The 22,899-nt window shown below is 42.6% G+C and overlaps 1 protein-coding gene and 1 non-coding gene across 3 annotated transcripts; both read left to right on the top strand.

Annotated features, from left to right (window-relative positions):
• The first annotated feature begins 1,557 nt into the window (after positions 1 to 1,557).
• On the top strand, positions 1,558 to 18,505 carry Cep55 (centrosomal protein 55). Of its 2 annotated transcripts, none has more exons than XM_021151821.2 (10): positions 1,558 to 1,597; positions 3,946 to 4,078; positions 4,325 to 4,519; positions 6,676 to 6,951; positions 7,770 to 7,838; positions 13,128 to 13,278; positions 13,680 to 13,990; positions 15,138 to 15,209; positions 15,820 to 15,945; positions 17,403 to 18,505. In XM_021151821.2, the coding sequence occupies exons 3-10, from the start codon at positions 4,337 to 4,339 to the stop codon at positions 17,601 to 17,603; spliced, it is 1,389 nt and encodes a 462-aa protein (XP_021007480.1). In that variant the 5' UTR covers positions 1,558 to 1,597; positions 3,946 to 4,078; positions 4,325 to 4,336; the 3' UTR covers positions 17,604 to 18,505. The 2 variants fall into 2 exon arrangements, with proteins under 2 accessions (XP_021007480.1, XP_021007478.1); XM_021151819.2 differs by having other exon boundaries at positions 3,946 to 4,102.
• On the top strand, positions 15,984 to 16,119 carry LOC115030051 (small nucleolar RNA SNORA42/SNORA80 family). Its single transcript, XR_003835642.1, has one exon. It is a non-coding gene; the product is annotated as a small nucleolar RNA SNORA42/SNORA80 family (small nucleolar RNA).
• Positions 18,506 to 22,899: the final 4,394 nt, after the last annotated feature.

Genomic DNA, 22,899 nt, shown 5'->3' with positions numbered 1-22,899 from the left:
ACCTCACTGCTCTACATAAAGAAGGTAAGATGTGCAGAGCCAGCACACCAGAACAGGCTGCTCTTTGGAACAGGGGGGTCACCGAGGACTCCACCTGTTTGGGGCCCTTGAAAAACGGGGCAAAAGGGCAAGATGGACACTGAAAGGCAAAAGTCTGCTTGCTGCCTTCTAGTGTGCCACCTTGTGGTTAATAAGACTATTCTTTTCTCCATCTGCTTCTCCCTTCATACTTCAGGCGGGAGGAATGTGTAAGTAGAGAATTCGAGTATCTTGGATTGCCTGCCATCTTCCTGCTTTAAACAAAACAAAACAAAACTGAAATTCCTTACATGGTTTCTCATCCACTAGATTCAGTAACAAATGGATTTGTTGTCTTTTATTTAACAGTGCCTAACTACATTTGTTAAACTCTAGTCCTCGCAGCCACACTACCTGATGGTTATCTGCATCCTCGTATAAATCAGGAAACTGAGGCTCAAGGAAGTGAGATGTTCTGAAGGCCACACATCAATTAAGAGGCATTCAGGATTTTAAACCCTTGTACTACATACGCTACCTTCGTAGAATGCTTTGCTACTGAGTTTTTTCGTTGTAAACTTCTGGTATGCTTAGGCTAGGTCTAAGAACGACACGCCATAAGCAAACAATTAAGTTCTCAAGACGCTAATCAAGACCCCGATGTGACCGATAAAGACCAATAAAGACATATCTGCCTGTAGGGCAGCAATCTGGAGTCGCCGCTGGGGCTCACAATCTCAGTTTTCAAACTGGGAGTTTATCAGCTCCCTACAGCTTCGTTCCCCATTGCTCCGCCCCTGAGTTTGACAGGGTAAATGAGTGGCCCGCCTGGAAGACTAGGAGGTTGTGCTCCACCTCTCAGAGAGAAATTGGTTCCCAAAGAACACAGACCAGTCAGTCCCAGGCGAGGGTCACAGAACTTGTCCTATGGAGAACAGCAGGGTCCGAACCCACAGAGAAAAGCAAGCAGGCCCAGATTGAACTGGTCCTCCGAATCTGTCCTTGGCTCCGCCTCCACCACGCCCACACTCCCGCACACCCACACCCTCACCATCACACCCGCCTCATTTCACACCACGTTTACACAGACATCCTCTATCTTCACAAGGTCCTTCTCTGACCCGGCCGGCACGGATTGTAGCTCCGGTCGGGCTCTATGTCTTGCTCGCCCTTGCCTTCCCCACTCTGCCCCTACCCGCCTGCCCCGCTAGTTTCGATCCCCTCCCTCTGATTCCAGACCCCGTCTTCGCCCCGCCTGCCGTCGGGTTCCAGACCTTGCCTCGCCCCTCCTCTGGCTCTAGACTCCGCCTTTGCCCCGCCCTCAGGCTCCTGGGCCCTCCCTCTCTCCTCCATCCTCAGATTCCAGCCTTCACTCAGATTGCAGGCCCCGCCCTCTCTCGCCTTTCCTCAGATTGCAGGCCCCGCCCTCTCCCGCCCGTCCTCTGATTGCAGACCCCGCCCTTCGTCAAGCCGGCAGTGACGTGACCCGCCCCGCAGCCGCGGGATTCAAACTCCCGGAAGCGGTGTCCTGGTTGATAACTGGTCTGCGGCGGCGACGCGAGCGCTGTGTTTATCTCAGGTAGTGAGTGGTCGGGGCCTCGGCCGGGGAGGGAGGGGAGGACAGCCGGGGCTCGTTAGCCCCTGGGCAGGACCAGACCTCCCGGGAGGAGCGCTGGTGAGCAGATCCCGCCGCAGGACTCCGTCTCCCCTGGCTGGAATCGCTGGAACACATGCTGGTTCCCTGAGAGACCCCGCGCTGCGTGCCTGTCGGCGGCCGGCCCGCCGGCCATCCTTTGGGCTCCTTTGAACTTGGCGGTATTATCAACTTTCTTAACAGAGAGGTTACCGAGAGGCCAGTGACCTGAGCCAGGTCTCTCTCTCAGGTCTCCAGTGCAGTCAGCCTTTGCTATTAGCGAGCGCTTCTCTTTGCAGTTTTTTATTTTCCTGCCTCTTTCCTGGCCCCTCGTAGATTTGGGAGATTTACTGAACGGAAATGCTTCTTTAGTCTCCTTCTGACCAGAATGATTTAGGTCTCTTCAATCCAGTCAGAGATTTCCAAGCAGCTGCCTTTAAGCTCTTGTATGCTCCCTTCACCCCCCCCAAAAAATCAAACCAGTTCTTTTGAACAGTTGGTGATTGAAAAAAAAATGTTGGGAGTAGATAGTACTGACTGCTAGCTTGTGTATGTGTGGTGAGTTCTGTGTCCCATATTAAACTTAAGAGAGCGCATCCTGAAGGAGATTCCACTAGGACTGGGAAGGGACGTTCCCGACTAGAAGAACTTTTTCAAAAGAAAGAAAGAAAGAAAAAAAGAACTTTATGATCGATTGGAATAGAAAATACTGGGAAAGGAAAGACTAGGTAGGTGAGAGCAGGATTGGAGATGAGGAGGAGTGTGTGCTGGGTCTGTCTAGACAAGAGTCAAGAACACTAGTTTTTAGGAATCCTCTCCAAAAGTTAGGATGCAAATGTCCTAAGGGTATTTAGGACTGTTAAGTCCTCCTTCTGACATCAGCAGAAGCCCAGGGAGAAACGTTTGTGGTAGCAAGTTCCTAAATCACGCTAACTGTGCATTTGCCTCGGCAGATTGTACTAGCAATTTTACTTGGTATTTGTCAAAACCAGGTTGAATGCATTAATACAGATTTCGTTCAAGATTGTTTATGCCGTTCTATTATTTTTAGGCTGATTTTATACAGGACAACCTCACACTCACCGCCCTAAGTAGATCTCCTTGTATTGGTAGCTTTTATGACTATTATTATTAATTACAGTTTAAGAATATGTGAATCTCTCCATTCTTTTGTTATTGCTGTTGCCTGCTACACTGTTCTGAAGGCTTTCTAGCATTAGAGACTCTATGTTGTTTCCTCTTCTTTCTGTTGCTTTAGCCAGCTTGTATCCAGTCCCCGATTAGGTTACCTGGTAAAAAGGCTTTGTAGTAATAGTTTGTGATTTGTTTAAACAGTTTTGTGCAGCGCTAGGCTGCCTTCAGTCTATGCAAATGAGGCTGGCCTTGAACTCCTGCCCATCCTGCCTCTACTTCCTGAGTGCTAGGATTATTAGCCTGTATCACCACAGCTTTGTAGTAACAGTTGACAAAGCAAAGGTCTCATTTTCCTTTCGATTCCATAATCACCTTGCCTTCATTTTTATCTAGGTCATATGAGAAAAATGTTTGTTTTTTAAAATCTCTTAATGGAGAGCTATTTTATATATTATTTATATATACAGTGTATTTTACTACACATCTGCCTGCCTAGAGTTTGTATTCTACATTTGCTTCTAAACTCTCATCTAGTACTATTAGCAGATGTGAAACTTGGCCTAACTTCATTTGCCCCTTCATTTCTTTCACCCCACCCCCCCATCTCTGAGAATTACACCTCTTTTTCTATAAATGTCTTGTGTTGGATTTTCTCACTTCTTCCTGCCATACTCTCTAAAACGAATAAGATAGAGTTCTGTAGCCTCCCCTAGCCTTGAAACAGGCTGATTCAGACTTTGCTGCCACTGAATATGAGATCACCTGGAGTGTAGCCTTTCGACTTAGATGGCTATATTATGTCAACTACCGATGCTCTTCTCTGAGACTCTGCTACTTGCTGAGAGACCCTTGAGACATTCCAGAGACACATCCTATCCTGCACTTTGCCTACTTCCCTTGGCTTCATCATTCTTTTCTCGAAGTCTAAGTCTCTTTCAGCCCCACTCTGCCTTCCAGAAATACCCGGTTCATGTAGGCCTCGGGCCGGCTTACAGCAGAGTTCAACTACACATACCTTCTAAAGCAGAGAGCACACATTGAGTTCATGACTATAAACTCAGAATTAGAGTTTTTATTCTTGAGTATGATATCACCTTGAAAGTGGAAGGCCTGGGGACCCTTCCACTGATTGTAAACCAAAACTTTCTGTTAATTTACAGGTGCCTGTAAACCTATAACCTGAGAGGCTGAAGCAGGAGGACTGTGAGTTCAGTGCCATCCTAGTTACATAGTGAGTTCCAGACTATCCTGGGCTGCCTTGAGAGATCTGTTCGCAAATATCAGCAAAAACAAGTATGCAAATTATATTTCTAGAAGGTAGATATTTCCCTTGTATCTACCACCTAAGAGTTTTAGATTCATTATAACACCCTAAAAATCTTCCTCAATTTTCTTTCCGGACCCCACTGATTTGGAAAAACCACTTCTATTTAGAGCAAAGTACATTATAAGGCCTCTGCCAAGCCTGAGATATGAAAATTTAAACTCAGACTTCAAATGCAGTTGAATTTTTAAAAATTATTTTTTGTATTCTCACAGATCATTGCAAAGATGTCTTCAAGAAGTCCCAAAGATTTAATTAAAAGCAAATGGGGATCAAGGCCTAGCAGCTCCAAGTCAGACACTGCATTAGAGAAATTTAAGGGAGAAATTGCAGCCTTTAAAACATCCCTGGATGAAATCACCTCTGGGAAAGGGAAAATGGCCGAAAAAGACAGAAGCAGACTTTTGGAGGTAAATGGTCCTTGAATCCTTTAAGGTGAATACATTCTAGAAAGCGGTGTATGTGGCTTTCTGATGCTACATTCTTATTCTTCCCGTTGCCCGCGCTTAACCTGATCTTTTTAGGTCTAGAAAGCTGATCTTGAATTTGGAATCTTAAATTCCTGCTTTGATTTTTCTGACCTTAGACATACTTTAGTTATTGCTAAATCTCTCTTTTAAAATGCAATCGAGAATGTGTTTTGGGGGTTATCAGGCATTAAGTTGTTTAAAAAATAAAGACATTATGATTAATAGTTTTGTATCTTATATAATATAATGTGCTGTGATAAAGGTTTTTCCCCTCACTTTTAAAAGATTTATTTTATGTGTATGAGTGTTTTGCCAACATGTATGTGTGTGCATCATATGCATGCCTGGTGCCTGCAGAGGTCAGGAGAAGGCATAGGGTCCCCTGGAACTGGAGTTTGGGTGATTATTAGCTACCATATGGGTGCTGGGAATTAAATACGATTCCTTTGCGAAAGCAACAAGTGCTCTTAACTGCTGAACCAACTCTCCACTCCCAGACCCTCACAGGTTTTGTTGTTTTTGTTTTGTTTTGCTCTTTCAGGTAGGGTCTCGTGTAGTACAGGTTGGTCTTGAACTTGAGCTGAGGATGAACCTAATTTCTTATTCCCCTGCGTCCACCTTTAAGTGCTATGATTATGTGTTATAACATTTATTTCAACATTTCAAATATTGAAAACAAGCCAATCAACTAACTTGGCATTCATCATGTAACTTTTTGATAATTTATCTTTTAGAAAAATTATTTACTTACTTATTTTTATTTCATGTGTATTGGTGTTTTGCCTGCATGTATGCCCATGTGAGGGTGTTGGTGTTTTGCCTGCATGTATGCCCATGTGAGGGTGTTGAGTCTCCTGAACTACCATTACAGTTATGAGCTGCTGTGTGTGTGCTGAGAATTGAATTTATATCCTCTGGAAGAACAGCTTGTGCTCTTAACCACTGAGCCATCTCTCCAGCTCATTTATCTTAGTTATATTAATATTATTGATATAAATTTGTTATGTCATATCAGTCTTTTGTATTGTTACAACACAGTACTATCGACAGGGTAATTTGAGTAGGGAAGGAAGGAGAGAGAAAGAGAAATATTTAGCTGCTAAGTCCAAAAGCAAAGTACGTCTGGTAAGGATCTTCAAGCTGTGTTATCATGTAAAAGAAGGCGAAGCAAGCATATGAGGTATATGGAGGACCAGGGCTGAATTCATTTTAACTGATAAGTGACCCCTGACAACCACATGAGTCTACTCATGAGCTCTGTGCCCTCAAGACCCCATTACCTCTAACACTGTTGCATTGAGGGATCATATTCAAACCATAGCATGCTGTGTTTAAGATTGTAAAACATACTGGCTTACTGCATGTATTGTAATTTTTATTGGTTCTATAACTTGGAAACGCTCTGTTTCCATGATTTGGGGGATACCAGAAGAATACTGTGCCATTCTCTACCCCTTTCCCTCCCCTTTTAAAGCTATAGTTGAGGAGAAAATATTTACTCAGATGTTACATGATTTGGTTTTTGTTTTTTGCTAGTTCACTAAATATATAAAAACAAAAACAAAACAATCAAACTTATGCACTTAAAATCTCCAAATTGTTTATCCACTTCAAAGTGTTAGTGTTAGGGTTCCTTCTAACTGTTTAGAACACATCTTATTATTCCTGTTGGCTGCCCTGTTAGCCTTTCCTTACTGACAGTTGTTTTTATCATCTTTCTCTTGGCTCATTCCTGTTTCTCCACAGCCACGTGACAAGCATTGGTTTAGCCTCCTTCTACCACCATTGATGCAGATAGTTTTTCTCCTCTCTCTCTCTCTCTCTCTCTCTCTCTCTCTCTCTCTCTCTCTCTCTCTCTGTCTGCTTATTTGGTGTGTATACATGTTAACTAGAGCACAGATGGCGTTGATGAAAGGGCTTGTGTGCCTGTGAGCTGTCTGAGCAGGGGACTGAGCTTCAGCTTGTATTTTCAGTCCTGATCTCGTAAAATCAAAGTTGATATGTAATAAATACTTCTTAAATGCTTGTTGCAATATACTGTTTAGCTGGATGTTTGACCTGGCTTAGTTCTAAGATTCTTCTTAGTTCCTATCTAGAAAATCCAAGTTCTTGAAGCCGAGAGAGAAAAGAATGTTTATTACCTCCTGGAGAAGGACAAAGAAATACAGAGACTCAAAGACCACCTAAAGTCAAGATATAGCTCTTCTTCATTGCTTGAGCAGCTGGAGGAGAAAACAAAGGAATGTGAGAAGAAGCAGCAGTTACTGGAGTCCTTATCCAAAGAGACAGATGTCCTGAAAAACCAGCTGTCCGCCACGACGAAAAGACTTTCTGAACTTGAGAGCAAAGCCAGTACACTCCACCTGTCACAGGTGCTAAGCTTTCTTTAAACTGAGATCTTTGCCCATCCAGTACAACTTATAATTCCTGTGAGGAATGAGTTTTCTATGGTTTGTGAAATGATGCAACACCTTAGTTAGTGCACCTGCAGACCACTTACCTTCTTGTTGTTTGGTTTTGTTTTTAGTTGAGTCCCTCTACCATAAATAAAAATAGTTAATTTGGTTCCCTGCACGCCCCACACAGTGTTCCTCCCAGATGAATAGTCAGAAGACCGTCCGTGCTGTAGCTACAATAATGGAGATTTTGCTGAGATTTTATTTCGATAGTTTGCACTACATAAACGTTATGTTGAAGTTTTTGATTAGTTTTCATATTTAAGATAAACAGTTATCCCAATGTGTTTTTTCTAACTGCACATACATTTTTCTTTCCCTCTTGTCTGAGAGGAACAAAGCTGCTTGCTTAGGACAGTGGTTTTCTACCTTCCAAATGCTGGGACTCTTTAATACAGTCCTCAGGATGTGGTGACCCCCAACCATAAAATTATTTCATTGCTACTTCATAACTGTAATGTTGCTACTGGTATGAATCATAATGAAAGTATTTTTGGAAATAGAGGATTACCAAGGGTGGTGCGACCCACAGGTTGAGAACTACTGGTATAGGCGACTATCCAGGGTATTTAGTTCTGGTGGTAGACCCCTGGTAATTCTCACCTGGCTTGGTGGTTCACCAGTAGTAGAGGTGTGGTTTCATTGTCTTGAGAAATGTTTTGTAATTTTATGGAACTATAATGAAATTTGTATTGTTAAGTTGATGATGCCAGCTACTATTGGCTTATTTACAGAGCATGCCTGCAAACTGCTTCAACTCCTCAATGAATAGTATTCATGAAAAGGAGATGCAGCTGAAAGATGTAAGTTGTTTTGTTGTTGTTGTTGTTTAAACAATGGGTAAAGAGGACAAACTTGTATGTTCTTTAAATTTTATAGGAATTGGAAGTATTAGTGTTATGACGTAAAAAAAACAAGTCTAGTGAAGAGTCAGGAGAACTGAGTGTTTGAGACCATGGTGTAGAGACTCTGTAGATTGCAACGCCCTGGAACTAAGCTTCCAGAAGCCTTAGCAGCATTCTTTTCCACCTCAGTCTAACTCGCCCAAATTGTTGCTATTATGGTACAATTTAATTTATGCTTTTCTTTTTGTTTATCTATTTGATATGCATTTATTGAATGAAAAACAAATAAAAAGGAAAGGAAGGGACATGCCTACTCCTAGGTATGGTGGAGGAGAAAGTTTATTATAGATAAAAGGGAAAGTATAGCCAGAAGCAGGGGACATCTGGGAGTCCAGAGTGGTCTTGACCCTGAGCCACGTGAGGACAGGGGATGGGGAGAGAGGGGAGCCAGGTGCAGCATCCAGAAGGCCAAAGGTATTGAATGAATGAATGAATGAATGAATGAATAAGGTGGGTAACTAATAATGTCTGGATTATATTGGGAAGAACCTCTTGGGGAAGGGCTGCCCAGGCCCTAGATTTAAATGTTCAGGGTAGGGATGGGGTTCGTCAGCCTTATTCTGTAACCTGTTTGGACTCTGGGGGAACCTGGAAGCCTGGTCAGCTTTGATATGTTAAGTAGGCACCTGAGCTGTTTGTCTGGGATTTGTAACCTAACTTTCCTTATCTTCCAGTCTTTCTCCAAGAAGAGTTGGGAAGGAAATGTGGTCTATGTATGCGCAGTAGTTCTCCAGAATTAGACATGAGGTTACTTTAGATGGACCGGAAAGCTTTGCTGTATTATTTCTAGCTTATGGATAAGTAAGTTTTGTTGGAAATTGAATAAACTGAGGTCACAGGACTGTCTGCATTTTTTCAAGTTTTAGATGAAAATATATAAAGTATAAAGTTGTTGATATAATTATTAGATCACCAGGTAGCTGTTTGTATTACCGAAACATGGTGTGTTTACCCCGATGCCCGATAAGTCTGCCCTTAAGATTTCTGTTTTATTTAATCTAGCAAGTGTCTCTTGAAGTCTATTTGATTTTCAAAAGAAGAATTTAAATATCTTGAGTATCTATACAGGATGGTTTGGCACTTTTATCAAAGTTTTTACCTGGAGGTAATTGAAATAAACATAATTTTTAAATATGTTACATATTTAAATATGCTAGGCATAAGTTACAAAATAGACTATTTCAGTGTCATCTTTTACAGAGAATTTTGACCATCTGTGTATACTGGTACCTACCAATTAGATGCCTGTATTTAGGTCATTTACCTTACATGCCTTCCATTTTCTCCTCCTTTACTTCAGTCTTGCTGGATTTCCAACCATTCCTTAAAAGGAAAACCCTTTTCTCTTCATGTTTCTTCTGGCTGGGCCCCTCTGTTTACATAAGAAAGACAGTAAAATCTAAACCAATTCACCTTCAAGCTAAATCTAACCAGAGCCTAGACTTTGTGAGTCCTGAGGATTTTCTTGAAATGTAGATTTTGGATTTAATAGGTCTGGGATGGGGCTTCGATTGTGCATTTCCTGAATGCTGTTGCTGCTGGTCCAAGGGCACCCTTGGATTATTCCTACCTTGAAGAGCTTCTAGCTACTCAGCTCTTCTAGTTTCTTGAGGATCTCCTCATCTCTTTGAGGAGAAGGAAAATTACCCTTGGGAGACTTGGAGAGCAAGAAAGAGACATTCATTCACTCCTCAGTGGACTCTGGTGTGTTTGCCTTGTGAGAGCCTGGAAACTCTGGTTCCATCTCAGTTCCCAGGTTACTGCCTCAGGAGGCTCGTCCATAAGAATTAGTATTTGTTCCATGTAAAATAAGCTCTAGGAATGCATGGATATGTTTTCTACAGTATTCAGTCACCATTTAGGTCTGTCAGACATTTTGAAATAATTACCTGGTAATAATTACTAGGTTTCTTAGGCATCTAAAAGAGACATAAAGGCAGAAAGAGAAGTGCATCTGTCCTTAGGAAGGAGTGTTTATTGGTGGACAGGGTTGTGTGTGTGTTGTATGTGTGATGATCTCACCCGTGTGGATGGGTGCATCTTCTCCTGTCACTTTAGATTCAAAGAGGCCATGGGGCCAGTGAAAGGTTCCTAGAGCTTTTGGCTATAGGCGCAAGTTGAAAATTCCAGAAGTTCTCAGCCAGTCTTAGCTAGTGGAGAGCTCTTGGAATCTTTTACTGATATGGGAATAGCCAAGGGATCCTATGAACCCCAGACCTAATCGGGCTCCTCCAACGGATTACCTTGTCCCAGCATTTTGCTCTGCTGCATGGTGTTTGGAGAGGGCATGGACACACCCCTGTGGATGGTTTTGCCATGTAGCCCACAGCATGCAGGCAGACGAGATTCCCATGGAAAAGGTGGCTCAGCCTTTCTTAGTGGGAGAAAGTGACTGTCGTACCTATGTTACATTCCTTCCCGCATCCTTCCCTTCTGGAGTTGTCTTGCTTGGCTGCAAAGGAAGCTGGGAAAAGTACAGTCTTTCTGAAGGAAACTCTGAATAATGCCATAAATGTTCCCAGATGTCAGTCTTATCACTTCTTCACTTCTGTGCAAACTATACCGACCATAACCAGCGGGAAGTTGGCAGACCAAGACATGGCCTTAATGTTACAAAATTGGATTTTCAAACAGCTTAGAGGAGATAAGTAACTTTAATTTTTTTTTAAATTTAGAAGATATAAATAGAAAAGTTCTAGGAATGAGAATGATACAGGTATCTCTTTTATATTCTTTATCTAAATTTAACCATTCATGACAGTTTTAAGCCCATTTTTATACTATTCTTATACCTTTCACCTACACAAATATACAAAGTATTTTTTCCTAAGCCATTCAAGAGGGAGCTGCATATATCTGTAATTATTTAACCCTGCCTCCATATGTATTTACCATACCTTAAGCAGGAACTTAGTAAATTTAACATGAACACAATACTTTTAGTTAACCTACCATCCCTAATCCAGTTTTACCAATGAACTCACATTTTTTTAATTCTTCTACTACAGCTCACATTTTTACCTATTTTAAAAATGTTGTCCACAGAGTACTTAGCACATCCATGGCCAAACGTAGAGGAACACTACCCTTCCACAGTACTTCATTTTTTTTTTTAACTTTAGGGTTTTTCATTGTAATTTAGATGAGCATGTTGAGTGCATGCCTCCTGTGTATATAGATGAACAGAAAGCCAGAAGGAATAGCTGATGTGACGATGTCTCCATAAATTTAAGCCCAATATCAATGTTTATTGAGAGCATCCTAGTCTGACCATTGATGGTTTTAGAGAAGAAAGGGTAGATGCATATGAATTGGAGAGAAAAGCAATGTTGGCTTAGCTCAGCATTGTGACATAGACTTGTAATATTAGCTGCTTGAGAGGCTGAGGCAGGCGGATCATAAGTTCAAGGCCTGCTTAGGCTACAATTCTGTGTTTGTGACCAGCAAGGCAGAGGTAGAGGCTAGAAGAGCTTACTTTGTTCAGCATTATTGACATTGTGTGGCTCTTAAATCTTTTCTTCAAAAAGATTTTTCTCTCCCAACTTTTGTTACTTACAAATCGTATAACTATAGTCTAAGGAGTCCATTCAGTGTTGCTCCTGTGAATATGTTTTTAGTGTTGACCACTTGGCATTAGATAGCCAGCCTGGGAAAGACTGGTTTCTTCCCCCCAGCCTCCAACAGCCATTATGTGGCTGTAAACTTAAATATATGTTTAGTTCATGCACTTCAGTAAAGTATCAACAGATGCATCTGAAAAACATTGATGACCATCTGATGTAGACTTAAATTATTTGCATTGCCACTTCTTAAAGATAGGCAGATACAAAGTTTGATAGAAAATTAGATAGCTTTAATATTTAATAGTGTAATCTGTAGGTAATTAGATATACACATGTGCTCTCTGGGTCACACAGTGTTCTTTTGTTTTGTTTGTTTACTTGTTTGTTTGTTTGTTTGTTTGTTTGTTTTGAGATAGAGTTTTTCTGTATAACAGCCCTGGCTATCTTGGAACTTGCTCTGAAGAACAGGCTGGCCTCGGACTCACAAAGATCCTCTTGCCTCTGTTTCCCAAGTGCTGGGATTAAAGGCTTGCCTCACTAGGCCCAGTGACACAGTGGGTTTTAGAACTGAATTTGAACATGAACTAGAAGTCCTCATGAGGACTCAATCCAGAGGAGCTTGGCCAGTGTGAAGGAATATTAGGCTAAGGCATACATCATCACGTATGTGTTTCTTGGAACCCTTCACCCAAAACATTTAACATGCACATGATATCAGGTTCGGACGTGCATAACCATTTTTCACAAATAATTGTTAAAACTTATTTCCTGGCCTCTCCGGATCATAGAACAAGAGGGGACAATTCTGTCCTATTAGCCTGACAAGTAGGTTGGGCAGGATTTGTAATCTCATTGCATATTCGTGTTGTGTTCCTATTTCTAGACCTTCTTCCCCTCCCTATTAACAGCAGGTTAGTGTCTTTTTTATTTTTTATTTTTGAGACAGTGTCTCAGTATATAGCCTTGGCCGGTCTTAAACTCACAGAGATCCTTCTGCCTCTGTCTCCCCACTACTAATATTAAAAGTGGGTGCCACCACACCGAGCTATGTAGTTCTTTAGAGACGAAGTCCCACCACATAGCCCACGTGGGTCTTTAACAAATCATGGTCTTCTCTTAGTTGATGTAGAGCTGGGGCTATAGGTTCCAGCATAACCCTTCTGTAGGTTTTCACTTGAAAATTCCTTATTTTCAGTAACAAAATGGCCTACCTTCCCTAGCAAAATTGGGTGAAAGAAAGCAAGGAGGAGAGGCATGTGTCTTCTAGGAATGGCTGGTCTGCCTGACAGACTCCTTTTGTTTTTAGTTGGTTAAGTTTCTAAGAGTTGACCAGTAAAGGATGGTGAGTGTTAGTACCAGAGCTCTTTCTAGAAGTGAGATTTTGAACAGCTTATTTCTGTGCCTATCCCAGGGGCATTCTAGCTAACAGACAAAATTAGTTCTCTGGAAACTGACTGTTATGTATTCTAAAGGGATGTAGCATGCGGTGACTGCCTGTAAGTGACTTATAAGCCATAAGATTTTCTATGTATTAGAAAAGACAATGTTATGGAGACACACGCACCCTTACATATTCTTAGTTCTGGGCTTTTTACTATGCTGTTAATTTTTCATTCACTATAAGGCTCTGGAGAAAAACCAGCAATGGCTTGTGTATGATCAGCAGCGAGAGGCCTACGTTAAAGGGCTTTTAGCAAAGATCTTTGAGCTGGAAAAGAGAACAGAGACAGCCGCTGCTTCCCTCACACAGCAGATGAAGAAGATTGAATCAGAAGGTACTGAGCATAGAAGTGGTCTTTTGGGATAAGCCTGACATTTCCAACAGGAGTGATTCATCAAATTTAGACCTTTTTTTTTATACACATGTGTCAGAAAGTAAAATCCCATCATGTCTTTTAAGCTTCAAGTAAGACATAGTCTGTTTCCTTTCCCCTTGTTTTGAGATGAAAAGAGGACACAGCCATATAGGTGAGAAAGAATTATGAATACCTCATGGGAATTATGGATACCTTTCCCCTTTCTCAAAGTTTTCATTCCCTCCAGAGCTGACCTGGGTACCAGTTTCCTTTTGGTGGGGGGAGTGGATGATGGATTAAGATGAAGTCTTGCTCCATAGTCCAGGCTAGCCTGGTACTTACCACGTAGCCCAAGCTAACTTCCAATTTTTTTGTTACAGGTTATCTTCAAGTGGAGAAGCAAAAATATGATCATCTCTTGGAAAATGCCAAAAAAGATCTCGAAGTTGAGCGACAAACCGTGACTCAGTTGCGTTTAGAACTCGATGAATTTCGAAGGAAATACGAAGAAGCTCGAAAAGAAGTTGAAGACTTAAATCAGCTGTTGAGCTCTCAGCGAAAGGCAGACATCCAGCACCTGGAGGAGGACAAGCATAAGACGGAGAGGATCCAAAAGCTCAGGGAGGAGAGCAGTATCTTCAAGGGAAAGCTGGAGGAGGAGAGGAAGAGGTCGGAGGAGCTCTTATCCCAGGTTAGCCAGCCTGAGGTCTCCGAACTCCAGAAATCAACCAAGGCTAGGGAAGCCCGGAGCATGGGCGAACCTGCAAGGAGCAGAAGCAGTCCCTGCCTCCTTTGGGCACTCGTATTTTAGTATGGAGGCAGACCATGCATTAGTATCTAAATAGATGGATAAGCTCAGGAAGATAAAGCAGGATGGTGTGAAAAGAGACAACGGGCCCATGGCGGCCTCGCAGAAGGGATGGTATTAGACAGAGGATTGATGGTGGGAATCTGCAGTGAGGCTGGGGATTCCCCGTTAGCGGAGGAGATCACACTTCTAAGGCTTGAGCAAAGAGTAGAACATGTGGGAAGCAGTAAGGGAATCCAGTCATTCCCAGGCTGCACTGGGAGTGTGCTGGCGTTGTGCTCCAATGAATGTCCATAGCACCTTCATGTTCTCTTTTAGATTTGAGACAGCATGGTTTGGGAGTGTTAGAATTGAATACTACTGTGACAGAAAGCCATTAATGTAACTTTTGCTTGGCAGCATGGAGGACTAGAAAGAACAGTGAAGTCCGTACCTACCCTTTCTGATACACAGCATTCACTATCAAATGCAAGATATCCTCTACTTGCCTCCTAAGACGACTGAGGAGGAATGTGAAAGCACTTTGAAAACTAAGTAGATGCCAATGGCGGTTATGGCTACTAGAATAGAAGGTTTAACATCCCTCAGAAGTTGAGAGCTGGGGAACAGTCAGTAATCCTAATGTTTGCTTCCTTCCTCTTCACTCTGCTTACTTTGACTGATAGGTGTGAGTCCTGATATTTAGGAAATTAGGAAAGGTTAACTAGATATAAGTAAAAATGTCCCTGTCACTAGTCTAAGAGATGAGGCACATCCTTCTCTGTTACCCTGCTCTGAAATGATGGCTAACACCAAAGCCTCCAGGCACAGGGGCATGGTCACACAGAGCTGTACCCATCACTATGTGGCTGCTCAGGGGATTCAGGATGCTGCTGCTAATCTTGCTTAAACAGAAAGCCTCAGATAATGAGCTGGGATGAGTGTCACGTTTAGCAGGTGTTGTCCTTGTCAGTGGGATGAGTGATATGGGTTCTTTGTCTGTCTGGGGAGGAGCAGGTGAGATAATGCAGGCTGTCATTGTTTCCTCCAGGTCCGAATTCTCTACGATTCTCTGTTAAAGCACCAAGAGGAGCAGGCCAGGGTAGCTCTGCTGGAACAGCAGGTACTTACTGTGGATGCTCCAAAGGTCATTCAGCTGGTAAAAAGCAGAACGCCCCCTGGTATTTATACTGTTCTGTGGAGAACTACTTGGAAGTTGTAAACCGGCTCTACACCATTCATGTCTCTGTACTTATCCTTAGGCCAAACCGAGTCTTAGAGGTGTGGTGGCAGGTTGCTCTTCAGTGGCTGTAGTTCCTACTTCTAGCCTAACAGGATCTTTTTCTAGGCCAGCTCGTAAGTTCAAGCAGAGCAGACACCATCTATTCTCACAATGTAGGCAGAAATTCTTAATATATTTCAAACCAGGGAATAGCCATCTTTGCCCTCTTTTGCACGCCCACCAAAAATGCCAAGAACGTGAAGGAATAGCCCAGGCAGCAACTTGTTAAGCTGCCTTCTGCTCATCCATACCTTAGGCCTTGGCTTCGCTGGTTCAGAAAGCACTGTTTGAGCCGTAACCGTCACTTAACTAACAATCTCACTGTGCTCACATGAGCTCTTGATAAGAAGGCCCGGCAAGTACTCTTGTGCTGACAAAGATGGTAAACATATAGTGAAGAGAACTGGGCACCATCTGCCAGCTCTAACGGTCTCGTCCTAACATATTCCAGATGCAGGCATGTACTCTAGACTTTGAAAATGAAAAACTCGATCGCCAGAATATGCAGCATCAACTGTATGTGATTCTTAAGGAACTCCGAAAAGCAAAAAGTCAAATAACACAGTTGGAATCCTTGGTAAGCTTTGAATGGCTACTGTAAACCTTACTCTTCATGCATGGATTTGGATTTATGGCAGGCTCGTCTCCCCGGGCCTCCCATAGTGTCCCATGCTAGAGCAAATTGTGGCTCCTAACCATGGCCCGGCCTCCGTGCCTCTAGGCTGCTGGCACTGAAATGGGTCACTCGGTGAGAAGGAAAAAGAAAAATTTACTCTACATTCTTTTTTTGCTACCTTCCCATTTGTGTCAGCTCAGTTCCCAAACCAGTAACATGGCTTAACCTGACCTTAGAGCATCAATTCAGACCTGGAAGGAGTGGGGCCACGCCCTCTTACTCATGGGTACTTTCCTGATGGTAGGTCTTCCCCTACCCAGGTTGGGTGCTACCATTCTAGTAGTAGTTTGCAGAGAGGTGAGAAGGTAGAAAAGAGGGCAGCATGCATGACATTCTTTTTTTTTGTATTTCTAATGAATCTATGTGCATCTATGTGCCCACATGCCCCGTTAGTGCACATTCATGTGTTGTCTTAGAACTACAGAATATTTGGAAGTAGAGAAATATTATAAATATAACTCCTAGTTCCTAAGGGAGAGGAAAAAACTAATTGCTAAGTAACTGAAAATGTTTATATTAATAAAATAAGTATCTTCATAATGTACTGTAAAATATAAATTTTTAAGGTTTCCTAACTATTTTAAATTCTTTTTTTAAAAAGCAAAGTCTCAAAGCTGTATAATGTCCTGCTCGTCTGTGTGCGTGACGTGTCTGAGCTACTGAAAGTCTTGGCCGCTCTCAGTTTCGCATAGGGTTTTGTTGCTGCTCTGTTTTGATTTATGCTTGGGCTGCCCAGGGTTGGTCTGGTCTCCCCACCTCCCCACTTCAGCCTCCCAGGGACTGGGGTCTTTGTACGTCTTTATTCCTTAACTTCTGTTTTACAAAGCTGCCGAACAGATTTGCGTTCCTGAAAATGTCGTGATAAATCCCATTATTTTGTGCAGTGGATTTAAGAAAAGGGAAAGGAGTGGTGTCTTCCCTCTACAGTCAACTCTGTGCCTCTCAGCAAAGCCTACGTACATGAGCACTAATCATTACGTCCCTGAGTAATCACACCATCCAAGTGATTCATGACTACCTCATACGTTACCCTTAAAATAGTGATGAACGGCTGAGCAGTGGTGGCACATGCTTTTAATCCCAGCCCTTGGGAGGCAGAGATAGGCAGATCTCTGAATTGGAGGCCAGCCTGGTCTACAAAGTACAAAGTGTATTCAAGATAGCCAGGGCTCCACAGAGAAACGCTTGTCTTAAAAAACAAAACAATGATAACAGCAAAAATATTGATGAGCAGAAATCCAACATACACTGTCTGTAGGGCTGAAGCACGCACGCACGCGGAGGGTGTGGGAGCAGTTCACACTGCTGAACTCTCAGTCTTATGTTCAAATGGTGTTCATTTGCCGTTTGTTTTGCAGAAGCAGCTACATGGGTTTACCATCACAGAGCAGCCATTCCCACTCCAGAGAGAACCTGAAAACAGAGTGAAAGCTACCTCACCCAAAAGTCCCAGTGCTGCACTCAACGACAGCCTAGTGGAATGTCCCAAGTGCAGCGTACAGTACCCAGCCACCGAGCATCGAGACCTGCTTGTCCATGTTGAATACTGCATGAAGTAGCAGAACCATTCTCGCCTTTGTGCTGAAAAAGTCCACACTGTATTCTATGTTTCTTTAAGGCACTTTAAACCACAGATGACATCTTTTACACAAGAAACTCCATCTGCCCTTGGCACTCTGGCGTATGAGGGCATCCTTGTATTTTTCTGGCCACTTTGCATTTTCCTTGGTAGCCATTCCTCCCTGAGTTGGTTCGTCATCAGGCTGCAGTGACAGAATGTGGTGAGCAGTGGCTATCCAAACTTGTAGCACTTCACACTGTTCTAATAACTAGCATTTCCCACGGTTCTACTACTTGATAAACAAGAGCTATTTGGGTTTTTGGTTATGGCTTAAAGCTACTGAGCAGTAAGCAAACATTGTATGCTTTTGGGGTTTTAAGAGAATCAGAAGGTAATTAGCCATGGATCTTATGGTGCTGATATTTTTTTTTAAATACGTGCTTTGTATACTGACACTTCCATTTGATACCTCTTGCTATTGCAGAACAGTTACTAGCAAAGTGGGGAAGTTTTAGAATATTTAGTGCTGTTACCTGTTCTAAGCACCAAGCAGGTTTTGTTTGAGGAATGCCTTGAAGTAGCTGTGTATTTTTACTCCTATTACCTGGCCATAACTTTGACTTAAATTTCATTAGTACAGGTCAGTTTCCTAAAATGCCAAAATGAACAAAACTTGAGCAAAACTATCTTGCCTCATTTGATTTGCAGGGTTTTTATTGTATTGTTTTGTTTTGTTTTGTTTTGTTTTTTAGCACTCTTAAAGATGGTTGGGCAGTGTAATTATCAGATGTTTGTTTTCTAAATAGATATTTTTATATATGCTTTATGTAAAGCAAAATGTGTTTTATTCCTTCAGATTTTCTAACATGCTTACGCTTGGGCTACTATTTAGCAATATGAAGGAGAAAATAAAGTTATTTAATAAGTTTGACTGTGTCTAGTATGTGTGTGTATACATAGTCTTAAGAGCTCTAGTCACAGAGTGGTGTTGGGAGTCTAGATTGACACACATTCTAAGGTGACAGGAACTGAGGAGAGAGGAGAGCCATTCTGTGGGGGAGGTAAAGGAGTGGAGGCTTTTTGGTATCTCTGCTGAATAGATAGCAACTCTTGATCAATAAATATTTTTTCTGAGTTGTTTGTTACAAAGGCAAAGCAACAAGCCTGTAAAGGTATATGTAATTTTGGCTTTTGTATTTTAGGAGCATAAAAAAATACAGTTGTGTTATTGTAAATAAAATTTTGCCTTTGGCGTTAATAATCCCAGACTCCTAATATCTTCAACCACAATTGAACAAAAGATGCAGAAATATTTCTCAGATAGGTAGTTTGTATTCTGACCCACAGTGCTATCTCAGCTACCACATATTTAATTCTGTGTGTATCAGAAGAAAATCGCTCCCTTTGTAACTTGTAAGTAAGCCAGACATTGCTTCTAGTTAATAGATACAGAAAATGACTTGCCCATTCAGAAGTACAGAGCAGGCCTTTGGTCTCTGCCTGTTTGAGTCAAGGGGTTCTGCCCCAACCTGCAGGGATAATCAGCGGGGACCCAGGGCAGGGGAAAGAGAGAGTGGGAGGGACAAGAAACACGAAGAATGAGAGCAAGTCAATTATACTGATCAAGCTCTGAACAACTTTATTCAGGAGTGGCAATATAAGCATAAGCAAGAGGAGGCTTCAAGGGAGAGGGCACGAGTCCAGGGGCTCTCCAAAGGTCAGGTGGCAATCTTCAGCTCCTGGAACCAACAGTCACAGTGTCCTCTCTACCCACAATATTCTTACTGTTATGACCACGAATGTTCTCTCAGGATTGTTTATGTAAGCTAGAAATTTTCCACAAGGCCATGGCTGAAGCCATGGCTCCCGGCAGGGTTCCCCTGGACATATGGCCAGAAGGTAGGGTTAGCAGCTAGGTAGACCCAGCAGACCCTGAATCTGACTCCTGGGGTACATTTGTATAGCTCCAAAACACTGGAGTTTTGGAGCTGGGCATTTTCCTTGTGTGCTTCATCCATGGTCCAGGCACCAATATGAAATGTACCTTGGGTAGATGTCAAGAAAAGGAACAGTCCTCTGAAGCATTCCCCGAGTTCAGCAGCGTTCTTCCTTGCAGATTTTCATTTGTAGATAATTAGAATAGAAGAGTTGGTTTTCTAGGATCGTGCTACAGAAGCGAGGCTCTCATGAGTTTAAGACCTGCAAACCTCTGAAGGGTTGGACACAGTTCTTTTTCTTCACTGCGTACCCTTTGGCGGTGTGTGGCCACTTGTGCTTGGGCCACAGTTGGTTCTGGAGGACAATACCAGAACCTGCTAGGTGTTAAATTTCCTAATTGCAGCTCTGTGAAGTATTTACTGATGCCAGCACCATGCTGAGATTAAGCGGTTCGCCCAGTGTCATCATGTATAGGAAATTGTTGTGTCTCCATGAAAGGATCCCTCTCTTCTTCATTATGTTGTTATTTCCAACAAACGCAGGGGTGTCATTCCCTTTGTCCATTATGGCATGTATGTGCGCACACAGATTTTATATGTATGAACGTTGCTGCCATGGATGTTTGTGCACACATGTACAGTGCTTACAGAGGCCAGAAGAGGGCATCAGATCCTCTGGAACTGGAATTTAGGGGGATGCAAGGTACCATGTGGTGGGGAAATTGAACCTGGGTCTTCTGGAAGAGCAGCCAGTGAGTGCTCTCAACCACAGAGCCATTTCCCCATCAACTAAAATTATTGAGTTTTGACACATACATCCTTTTAACCATCAGGCAAGTAGAGCTACAGATGACATCACCATCCCTGGAAGTGTCGTTACTCTGGCTCCAGTCCAGAATCCCTTGCTGACAAGAGGCAGTCTCATGTCTGTGACCATGTATTGGCTTTGTCAGATCTTGAAAGTCAAATATGTGGAGTTACATATTTGGATCTTGCTTTTTTGACTCCATAAGTGCTGTTGGTGTTTTTATTTTTTAAATTTTCATTACTTCTTTAAAAAATTATGTATTAGCATGCAAGTAATGGGCTTCATACATAGTATCTTCATACATGCTCCTTTTTTTTATCATTTATTTTCTTCCCCCAGATAGTCCTGCTGACCTCTGCTTGCACACACATATATTACATTATTCTCATACTTAAGATATTTTCCTCCTCTTTCATGACGTCCTGCACATGTGTACATACGTGCTCACTCTCATGCACACTTACACACTCATATACATATGCATGTACTTCTACCATATGCATATAACTTTTTAATTGCTGAATAATATTCCATTTTATAAATATAATTTAGTTTTCTGTACTTCTCTTGGTAGGAATTTGCATTGTATTTTGCCTGAGTGTTGTGGGGTGTTTGTTTGTTTTGGAGGTGTGAAAAATCAAATCCAGAGCCTTATGTATGTGCTTTATTGCTGAGCTACATCCCAAGCCTCTTATGCAAATATTTGGGGGGGCTATCTTTTCATTGCCATTAGGGAAATACTTACAATGGGTCACTATAGGTGATAGTTATCTTTACTGACAACTAGCCAACAGTCTTTTTCGGTGACTGAAGGAATTCTTTATGAAGGAGCCTCAGAAAGGACCATATACATAGTGCTGTATACACACTGCAATAAATACACTACGCATTTCTTATATCTCTACATAAGTGAAAGCCCAAGGCCCAGAGGCAACTTCCCGGTCCTCAGGCTATGTCCAGCTGTCTGTTCTTCTAGCATATCCCAAGCATGGTTTAGAATGGGAATATGGTAATACCTGCTTCCTGGGGGCCTGGTGGATGATGAGATGGGGCAGGGACAGCAGCAGAGGCTAGAAGTACATGTTCTCACAGGGGGGCTGTTTGTCCAAGAGGAATTAAGCCAATAATGGTTGTATTCTCCACTTTTCTGTTGGTATAATAAAATACCATGACCAAGACAACTTCTAGAAAAAAAGGGCTTATTTTGGCTTATAGTTCCAGATGGATGAGTGTCTGTTATGCAAGGAGGCATGGCTGCAAGTTGCAGATAGGACCGGAAGCTGACAGTTCACATTTTACCACGAGCACAAAGCAGAGCTAACTGGAAGTGTGGCAATCCCATAATCTATCAAAGCCTACCTCCAGTGACACACTTCCATCAGCAAGGCTGCGTCTCCCCAACCTCCCCAACCTCCCCAGCCAGCAAATCCCGGAGCCCAGGGAGGACATTTCTCAGTTAAACCATCACAATAGCTTAGTTTTTAGATTTTTTTTTTTCTGGGAGAATCTGAAATTTAATATATGAAACCTCCCAAGGTATAAGTTCAAAGCTAAGGAGGCATTAAGGATGTGGGCCACAACAAACCAGCAGTGTGTGACTTTCCTGTGGAACAGCTGCATGGAACAGAAGAAGAGAAACTGGCCTGTGATGGGAAGGAAAGTCCAGGGTCCCTGCTGCCGTGTGAGCAGAGAGCCTTCCCTGTGTCCACTTCAGTCCAACAGGTGCTGTTTGAGCCGTACAGCAAACACAAACCCTCCCTCTTCTTCCCTGCCACCTGCCATCTGGCAGCTTTTAATGGCTACATTTCTAGACAGGGCTAGCTTGCAGCCAACATTTCCTGATTACCTTCTGTAACCCCAGACCCACACTGAAGTCAGTGGTGGGAGGAACTGGCTTCAGGTCCAACTTTGGGTCCAGGAAATTTGCTTAGAGCCTTTGGAAAATGCTGATTTCTAGGCCTCTATCTGAACATTTGAGAGAGCATTTTCTGGGGCACTCTGGGCATGACTCAAGATTAAAAACTAATCCAGTTTAGTGACACAGCAGATCCCAGAGATGGAGTCACTTACACAAGGTCACATAGCCAGTTTGTAGACGACGGAAGAACCAAGGCTCTTCAAGGTAGCAGCTGTCCTGCTGGCTAGCCTTGTGTGTTGGTTCCAGTAAAGTTACTCTTTGGGGGACCTTGAGTATTTTGTTGTCCTAAGTCAAGTCTACTCATAGCATGTATTGGCCTCGCTCACATTTTTCCTTTGTGCTCTAGTGATCGGATGGTTGAGTGGACAATGCCAGGCTGGCATTCAACTGAATTCTCCTGTAATGGTCAAACAAGGTTGAGGGGTCAAGGAACAAGGGCAAGAGTGAGCTGAGAGGACAAAACCCAGGGATGATATTACAGTCCTGAAAAGGTGGGAAACCTCAAAGAACTAAACGCATGTAGTGTCATCCAAACCCAACAGCCACAGATGGACTAGCATGAGCCAGAATGAACAGGTTGACGTCTGACAGCATCCTTCACTCTCACTTAAAAGATGTTACAGGTAAGCTC

The sequence above is a fragment of the Mus caroli genome, unplaced genomic scaffold, assembly GCF_978045245.1.
Source record: "Mus caroli unplaced genomic scaffold, Mus_caroli_1 scaffold_20, whole genome shotgun sequence".
Lineage (NCBI taxonomy): Eukaryota > Metazoa > Chordata > Mammalia > Rodentia > Muridae > Mus > Mus caroli.
Note: the sequence above shows the minus strand (reverse complement) of the source record. Positions and strands in the feature narration are given on the sequence as shown.